The sequence below is a fragment of the Rhopalosiphum maidis genome, chromosome 1 (assembly GCF_003676215.2).
Source record: "Rhopalosiphum maidis isolate BTI-1 chromosome 1, ASM367621v3, whole genome shotgun sequence".
Classification (NCBI taxonomy): domain Eukaryota; kingdom Metazoa; phylum Arthropoda; class Insecta; order Hemiptera; family Aphididae; genus Rhopalosiphum; species Rhopalosiphum maidis.
In genome coordinates, this window is record NC_040877.1 from 26,402,473 (window position 1) to 26,412,145 (window position 9,673).

Below are 9,673 nucleotides of genomic sequence, written 5' to 3' on the forward strand. Positions count from 1 at the left end.
TGAAAAATAGTTGGCCAAAAAGTCTGAACACAATTTTTGATAATCAATTAATCATAAAAGTAGGTAGTCCATTACACAAACTCTTCTTATTATTCCTAAGTTCTTACGGTTTTTAATGCTTCTACTTTCTTCATCTATCTTTATCCACATTCCATGTGTTATCTACTATTGATGTATTTTAGGGATAAATTTGATTGAATCATCTTGAATCCGGTATAACTGACGTTGCATAGAACAACCTTTATAAACTTTATATTTTCTTATTTAACTTTCTAATAAAGAGTTTCTTCAAAAGATCGTTCGATATCCACACAAATCCAGATCACTTGAGTTATTTACTCATAAGTTATAATAAAGCACCGGGTTTTTGTCAAACTTGCTAGAATACTCTACTTTTACTAAAACAATAAGATATTTTTTTTTCGTCTTCCGTAGTGATTTTTATAAAATTCAAATTTAATTTAAAAAATAATTACAATAAATTGTAAATAATATTTTTTAATTTCTCGTATAGACTGAGCGGTTTCCATATTTTACTTGGTTTTTAGATTTTAGTAAAAACGTACCTTCTAGCTAATACTTACTTACTTAACAACTATTTTTTAGTATTATATATTTATATAATAATTAACAAGATTCCTTTATGTCAATCTAAATTTTAAAGACTTGTACCTAAATACCTTATATCTAATATATTTTTATACATCTAATATATCTGCGCTTTGCGGTAAAGACGCTATGTACTAAGGAATAGACAATTATTCATTCATTAAAATTAACTAATAATATTGAATTAAATTAAATGTGGATGTGTCCACTAATAAGCTACTCACTCTCCTAGAAGTCTAGGGTTTTGCTAAACAGTTTGAGAAACGCTAGGTAGGCATTTTAAGACATAACACGCCTGTGCGAACTGGCTACGGAAGACAAAATATAATGTACAGGCGGGCGTAGGTATCGACAGTTAATTATTATTTATTAATCACTAGTTGATGTATTTATACAGTTATACATCAGTAGGTAGTAGGTACCTACATCACTTAAAAATTCAGGGAGAAGTGGAAAATTACTCAACTCAATTACAAAAAATAGTTAAACGTTTTATGTATCTATAATAATAATAAAAGACAATACTAATATAGTAATATAATATTATTTATTGATAGTATGGATCAGCTCAAAATAAAAAATAAAAACGATTTTTTTATGAATTTGTATTAACTTCTGATAGAGTGATTTTACAATGAAGTGTGGGTTTTTCGTGTCTGTCATCGTCTATTTGAGGTAAAAAATGATCTAGTTGGTACTTTTTTGTAAAAAATTCTCAATACTTTTCAAAATATCCAAGAAAAATGTAATTGAGGAACAACGGAAACTTTTACACAGAAATTAATAGATAATTGCAAACTTAAAAGTTTTACTGAATATTCATTTTTGAATTTTATCGCACTTGCTCCATTAACATAAACGTTATATGTAGGTATATCAATCATTTAAAACATTTTAATTAGGTAACTAAAAATTTTTGCATAATATTTTTAAAAGTATTACCTAAGTTTTTTCATTCGAATTATAATAATTTTATGATTCTAAAAGAAAGCGTGTCACTTAATAAAATGTAGTTTTAGAAAGCCTCATAAACTTAATTTATTATTGATTATGTAGTACTTGCTCGAGAATTTGGATTATAAAGCTAAATTCAAAAAAAAACTGTCAAAATAAATTGATTGAACTTAAAGATCTAATTGGTTAGGTTTTAAAATTATGAGTAGCTCTTACCACACTTCACGCTCTATATACCTATTAATTGTATTATTTATTACTTGGATAGCAAAAAAAAAACAATTTAAATTTCAAGTGCTTAATAAGGTAACAACATTATAAGTATCTCGTATCTATGTTGGATGTTGCTAAAGTGGGTTTGGAGTCCATTGTCCACTCCATTTATCGCTGCGTCACTGAGTTTATATCTATTATCTGTCAACAATATGCTATATTTTTATGTTTATAAGAATGACAAAAAAATTAAGAAGAGGGAGATTGTGGGTTGTTGCTTATATTCTAAATTTATTTCCAAATGTTTTTCTACGATGGTTTCTGAAACGTTCCTATTTGTCCATTGGAAAAATATAGTTCTGCACATGCATGTTCAATCCAATTCAGAATTCAAAATGCATCTGAACTCTGGAGTTTATTTCGGTTGTCCTGCCATTATTTTAATGGGTAAACATAATAATATTAGTAGTAACTTTTAAAACTATAGATATCTAGATACTTTTTAACCTTTTCTATACATACCTATTCATGAAAGTAATAGTTGTGTTTAAATTTGTTTCTCAGCGTTGCCATCTAAAATATGACATAGGAAAAGTAAACTATATAATTGGATTTTCTATGACGGAAATGGATAATGGTTTAAAAATCGATCGAATATATACCATTTGACGGTATACATAATTATGCAATTATAATTTACTTTTTTGTGCTATCGATTAAAACTATACATGGTGTATTATATTTTTGTTTGTTGATGGTGCAAGTGAAAATAAAAATAGGAATTTTCGATTTTAGTTATTTACAATTAAATTTAAATAAATCTAGTTATATCTAGTATAATTTTACTATGTACATCAAATTCGTTAATTGGACAATCAAATATCGAACTAAAAATTAATATGTTTACAGTTAATTGCTTAAAAACTAAAATATCGTAAAAGTTCTAAGTACAAACATAAATAATGTTTTACTTTCGAGTTTAATAATAATTGGCCTATTCAGTTTAATATTAAAAAAAATAAAGTTTGGTTAAATAAAATTAATTCAGCTGAACCCAAATTTTCTACGTTGAAGTTTGGGAAACCGTGATGTGGGTGAGGCATTCTCTTTAGCCCCACACAGGCATAGGTAAAAACAGGGGCTTATTAAAAATTTGTTTTTTTTTTGTGCATGTATACAGATATGAGTACCAGTTACCAACTCTATTTGTTAAATGTAAATAATAATTCTATTTTTGATTTTTACCTAATTGGGAGTGTGGAAATGGTATATATTACTTTTGGGAGCTTACTTAAATTATTAATTTTAAAAATAGTGTTGTATGATATTAATAAATTATTGAACTTGTCAAATTGTTTAATACTAATATTTATAAGTTGATATATTTTTATATTAGTTAAAAATTATTTCTATTTAAAATCTTTTTAATTATAAGAAAATGCTTTTTAAATTCATTAAAAATCAGATTTTTTTTTGCTTAATGAAAACCAAAGAATACATTGAATCATATATCTTTAATACACAGTACTCGAATTGGGAAAAATTAGGTAGAGTTTAATTCAACGACTTAAAAATTGCGTTCCAAGTGTACAATTACTTAACAGACTCGTAGGGGGCTTTTGTCCCCAGCCACCTTACTAATATTTTGAATACCACTTTTCAGCTACACAATATTTTAATTCTACCTTCATACTAGTCCACAGAATAGATATGTACAATATATTATAGGCAAAGAACAGTATGATATTATAATTGATTAATAAGCAAATTACAAAAAAAAAATATAGAACCATAGAAGTGGTAATAACAATAAATTAATAAACTATCATCAAAAATAATTTTGATACTGAAAAATGTAAAATTTGTTATATTATAAATTGAAATCCACATTTTAATAAAAATTAGTTTAGACATAAAGTTTGTGCCATTCTCCCGTTCTTGTCAAAAAATAGTTGTGGTACGCAAAAAAATAAATAGTAGGAGAGCTCTGTACCATTGCGCAGCCTTCCCACAATTCGAGCACTGATAATATATTAATACTGAAAAGTATCATTAACTGAAAAAAAACTCATTTTATTTTTCATTATAAATATAATATTGGTTATATGCATCAGAAATATACCTATATAAATATTAAAAATCTATTACCATTATTATACTAAATAATTTTATATAAAAGTTACTTCCACCTTCTTTATAAACTGAAGAATAATGATTAATTAACAACTACTCACTAGAAATTAATTTTTTATTATTATGTGTATTTAATATATATATTTTAATACTTTTAGTTATTTTTATTTATATAATTAAATAATATTCAAACCAAAAATCCTAATGATTAAAGTAACTGATTTTATTAACTTAAGCAATACATATAAATTTGATTACACTAAAAAGCATAATTAATAAAAGTTAAGTTTTTTTATTTGTTAAATTTTTTGATTACACACTCCAAATCAAATTATACCATGAGACAGACTGCACATTCTCGTCCCATCATAAATAATTACTCTTATGTTTTGTCAACATAAATCAACTTGCCATTGTCTGGGGTTATGATATTATTCAATGTACACGAAAAAGGTCTGCTTACTTATTTGGAATAAAGTATAATAATTTTTATTATAACATTATATAAAATTTAATTTTAAGGATCAAATGTTTTCTTTAGAATGCAATTTACACTAATTTAAGCACCACTTGTGAAAAATATTTTTTTCTTCAAATTTTTTAGGTATTCAGAGTAGCTGGAGAAATAAAAATGCATTGATTTTGTTGAAAACCGAGTGTCAAATTGGGTAACTGGTTTAATTGATAGCAAGAAGCAAAAAAAAAAAAATAAATTATAAATGATTGAATAAAAAACATTCAATAATGGAAATGAAAAATATCTCCTCAAATGTAAATATTATTTTACAAAATAACAATATTATCGTGGAAAAGTAGAAGACAGATGTTTAACAGAAAAGGAACTAAATAAATATTATCCTATTCCATCATTAAATTATGCCTATTAATCTTTTATTACAAAAATAGTTGTTAAATTTGTTTGCAAGTCTGTAGCATTAGACTTAGATGTTATATTTTCACACATCAGAAAGTATCAGTAGATCAACACGATACTAAAGAAGAGGAAAAATAATAAGTTAGGCCTACAATCCATATCTTATTATTATTATTTTTTATCATCTGGCCGCAGCTGGAATTCGCATATATGATTTTCTAAACTCCTCCAATTTGTTAACTAATTTTTTTCTCTTAAACCTAAGGGCTTCAGCAATAATGTCATTAACATAGGTCAATTGGATAGACGCTGGACCTTTTAATGTACTCAAACAATGGAATAATGCTGTATAATCTGAAAAGAAAAATGTAAAAAAGCAAAAACATTGTTTTATTAGTAAACAAATATACATATTATTTTTACTATATATATATATATTTATTATTTACTCACAATTTCTCAGAAGGCGAATGACGCCCCATCAAAACATGAATTATACTTACTTTGACCAGGACGTTTAACTTCAATGAATAAAAGTTTCCTAACTTTTGCATTGTGTTGCTTAATGTCTATCAACTCTTGTTTGGATAATTCATCAATTTCTTGATTCATATTAGCAGTTATTGTTAACAAGTGTTGACGAACAGTATTTCCTTCTGGAAGTACTGGAACATGGTTACATAAATCATTTGGCACAATCTCGTCATCATCAATATCATCATCAAAGTTATTTTCATATGGTTCAAGAATGGGTGGAGGTGGTGATGGGCACATAGCCCTAGGGTAACATTCACCATTAACTGGAATTGGAGTTTCTTCATCTAAAATTATAACAAAACAAAACATTATATGATAAAATGTCAATAAATTTAGAAAATATTTAGTTAGTTATAAAGAATAAAATAATTGCATTATATTTATTTTTATCAGGATGTTATTAATAAATATTAATAAGTTATTGATAATAACTTATATATTAAATACATCCAAAAAAGTAAAAAAGTAAAAATAGAAAACACTATACTACTAGCTAGTTCAATATAATATTTTCTGATTGAAATAACAAAACAAAATTATGATATTCATGTCATACCTGTTTCTCCTCCATTAGGTAAAAGTATAGGTGGAGTTTCAACTATTGAATTAATAGGACTGAAAGGGGCAGGTGATGGTGATCTGGGCCGAGGTGATGCACATACATGTCGTGGTAAAGGCCCAGGTTTTCTCCGCGCAGGACTGCTGTCTAATGCTCTTTTTGATCCAGCTCTAGGACTTGATGATCCACTTCCTGCTCCAACTAAGTCAACATCAGCTTCATCTACCATCATTCTCTGTTGAAAAAAAAAATACTCAATTGTAAAATATATAGAACAAAAAATTACACATGTAATACTAACTTTATCAATTTTGAAAGGGTTTCCAAACATGTGTTGTCGAACAGGCATTGATTCAACTTCTCTGAGTGGTGATGTCATACGTTTTAAGTATTCTTGATAGTTTCCCATTTGACTTACAGGCATTGAATGCACCAGATCTAATTATGTATTTTATAATAAAGAATATAAATCAAACCAAATAATTATTTTCATTTTTAATTTACTTACCATCTTCAAAGAATCTGGTTTGAGAAAAATGAGAAAAATTAGTTTGCATGTTTTTGACTACTTCTAAAAGTTTACTTCTTGATATGTCAAATGGATTACGAAAACCAGAACCACCAGTTTTGTTACATTCTACATTTTTTCTTTTAGCTGTACCTACTACATAGTTATTGAAGTCGTTTAATTGTTCTCGCAGATGAATAAATTTATCTAAAATAAATTATAAAAACAAAATTAAACTAAAAATTTATCAAAAATGAATAATAATACAATAAAAAATATTTATTACTTTGTAATTGAGGATTTGTCGTCATATCTTTTTTGAGCAATGATATGTGATTAACGCGGACATAATCGGCCAAATTTAAATTTGTTTTAGCTGTTTGTTTGTTAGTAACTTCCGTGCATAATCTATTATATAAAAAATTATATTGTTAGAATAATAAAGTTTAAATTTTTTTTTAGTTATACAAAAAAAAATACCTATCATATTCTGTTTTGGCTTGGGTTTTAAGACGTTTTAAATAACTTAATACAGAGTAGCTTAATGAAGCATTGTCTGCTGTGTCTGGCACTAATGAAGTCACTACGGTACTAGGCACACCCATTCTTGTTAATGCTCTTCTCAAAGGCTAAAAATTAGATTAATTTTAACACTAAAGAACTAAATAAAAAGTAATACGCTTAAATTATTACAGCATTATAATATCCTGGTGTACTTCTTAAATATGCTTGAAATTGAGCTCGCCATTCAGGTGTTTGTTTTAATCTATGCACTTTGATCAATTCATCGAGAATGGGTAATAGTAGAGGGTAATTATAAGGCAATACAAAAAGATTAACACAAGATAAAGTTGTACTGGCTTTTAGATAACCAAATGGATGCATCACTTCTGGAGTTTTATAACTGTTTGCAACAAAAACCTAAAATATTAAAACAATAAAAGTTGATAAATTTTAAGTATTATAATGTTCGAATTTAATATTGATTACCTGCCAACAAAGTGTAGGTTGTTTCCTCGATAAAATGAACTGCGTTAGTGGACATGGTTCTAATTCATATTTGTCAAAAGGTAAACTTTCTATCACCATAGGTTCTTGATTGACACAGGAAAATTTAACTGTTGGATGAGCACATCTTGGTGGCTATTATAACAACCAAACATTGTATTTATTTAAATATAAAATATAAGTTAAGTAACTATAATATATATTATATATATAATTGGGGTTAATAATAATTACCAAAGAATTCATTGTATTTTCAGGCCAATAAGATTCAGGTATAGGCCAAAATCCCATAGGAAAACCTTTTTGAGCTGATTTTGGAACATGAATGAGTTTACGACAATTATGCCATGCATTGGAAGGAGGTTGAACAATATTGGGAATGCCGTTCACTTTATTCTAAATATAAATTTGATATAAGTCATAAATTAAATATATTATGGTTTATTTGCATTATCATACTCCATTTTGATGATTTATATGATCAGCATTTCCAAAGCCTATTTTTCCAAATTCTTCATAACCAATGTCTATATCCATGCCATTTTCTTTGTCAGTGATTGGTAAAGGTTCTGGACCAATTTTTTCAAAATTTATTACAACACCACTTTGTATTTTTTGCACTAAACTATCAATGCATTGCATTAATACCCTTTGTGAAGTTATACAATACGATCTACCTATAAAAAAAAATATATATATTAACATAAATATTTTTCTGCTTTAAATTTAAATTATAGTATTAAATATAATAATGAATTAAAAAATAAATATGATACCTCCAGTGACTTCACACATAGCGTCAATAGGAGATGTATCATTGGCAACTAGTCCAGTATCGCGATCTACTGTTGGAGTGCCAGACATTCGTAATACTAAAGAAAATAATCTTTGATCCCAACGAAATGGTTCTCTAGTCATTTCCCATCCAGGAATGGGGTTTGTCATGGGTAGGTTAAATTCATCAACTACATTTGATGCATTTGATAAACGCCCACCGTCTGTTATAACTACAATGATGCAAGGTTCCAAAAAAAATGGAGAACGACCCTGACCATAAGTGTCAATACCACTTTGCATACGATTTATATTTAGTATATCGAATACATTTTTAAGTGCTAGGCCCAAAGTGGTCATTTCAGCACAGCGTAAATTTTTCAATTGGTTCATGAATGCACCAATGTTTTCTTTCCAACCAGCCTAAAAAAATAAATAAACAACATAATTATAAGTTTTTATATTACTCATAACTTTTTTTTTTGAAAATCATACAATCTTTTAGCAAGTGATAACAGAAAATTATAATTTATCAAGTAGTCTTGATTAACATTTAAAGAAGCTACCCAACAATGGCTCGTTTAAATCAGCATTGAAATTAAATTAAAAAATTACCAGATATATGTGTTATGTAAAATTAATATTGGATAATGACAATTTAATTTGGTATTATCAATTATTAATTCAATTCAAGATACATTCATAACATTAAAAGTTTTTAATAATTATAAATGATTTAATACAGCTCTTAGAAATGTACATGAATGCTTAAGCAACCTATCCTAGCCAGTTTGTTACCCATTGTTTACGAATTTTTTACAGATTACACCTATAACAATGAGACATTAAGACCGTCAAGGTAGGTATCTTATAAATACCTTAATGTTGGCTGGTGGTTCTTCGAATGTCAACAACATATATCTATCACCTCGGCTCTCTGAAGATCGCTGTCTTACCTATATTATCAGAAAAAAAAAAATTGTAATTAAAACAACCACTTGTGCTTTCGGTTCATCGCGACGCGCCGAGGCGGCAAATGAACCGACGAAAAGGGTGACGCGAGGCGCAGACCTTGACAAAGGATTCGACGGCCCCTTTGGCGATGTCTAAGAGTGTCGGCCGGCCACCCATGTAGGTCCGCTGACACATGGACGCCGAGGTGTCGATGAGGAACACTATGATAGTCATGCCTTAAGAGCGGCGGGATTGCACAACGGAATTTAAAGACGGCAGAAGTGATGTACACCGCCGGAGTTATGCATATTTTGAAATTGAAACAGGCGCGAAGCGCGACGGATAAACGCGACGACGTTATCGCAACCGACACAAACGTAGTGCGGAGCGGGCGAAATCATACGTGAACGGTGACGGCCATTTTTGACTGTCGTCTGGGGGAATTAGGTGCTTGTGTGTTCGGAAAACTGCAAATAGAGCGAGTACAAACCGTCACACAGCAATAGACTTATACCATTGCGTCGTTGTCGGAAATGACTAAATGAGCTCG

General features: G+C 28.4%; 1 protein-coding gene across 1 annotated transcript; it reads right to left on the minus strand.

Moving 5' to 3' along the window:
• Window positions 1-4,138: 4,138 nt before the first annotated feature.
• On the minus strand, window positions 4,139-9,357 carry LOC113549485 (integrator complex subunit 6). The gene is made up of 14 exons (XM_026950806.1): window positions 9,241-9,357; window positions 9,048-9,125; window positions 8,172-8,592; window positions 7,855-8,072; window positions 7,630-7,791; window positions 7,378-7,530; window positions 7,081-7,308; window positions 6,868-7,016; window positions 6,674-6,795; window positions 6,388-6,594; window positions 6,181-6,317; window positions 5,877-6,114; window positions 5,287-5,604; window positions 4,139-5,137 (listed from the first exon to the last, which is right to left on the minus strand). The coding sequence occupies exons 1-14, from the start codon at window positions 9,355-9,357 to the stop codon at window positions 4,965-4,967; spliced, it is 2,721 nt and encodes a 906-aa protein (XP_026806607.1). The 3' UTR covers window positions 4,139-4,964.
• Between the last annotated feature and the right edge of the window lie 316 nt (window positions 9,358-9,673).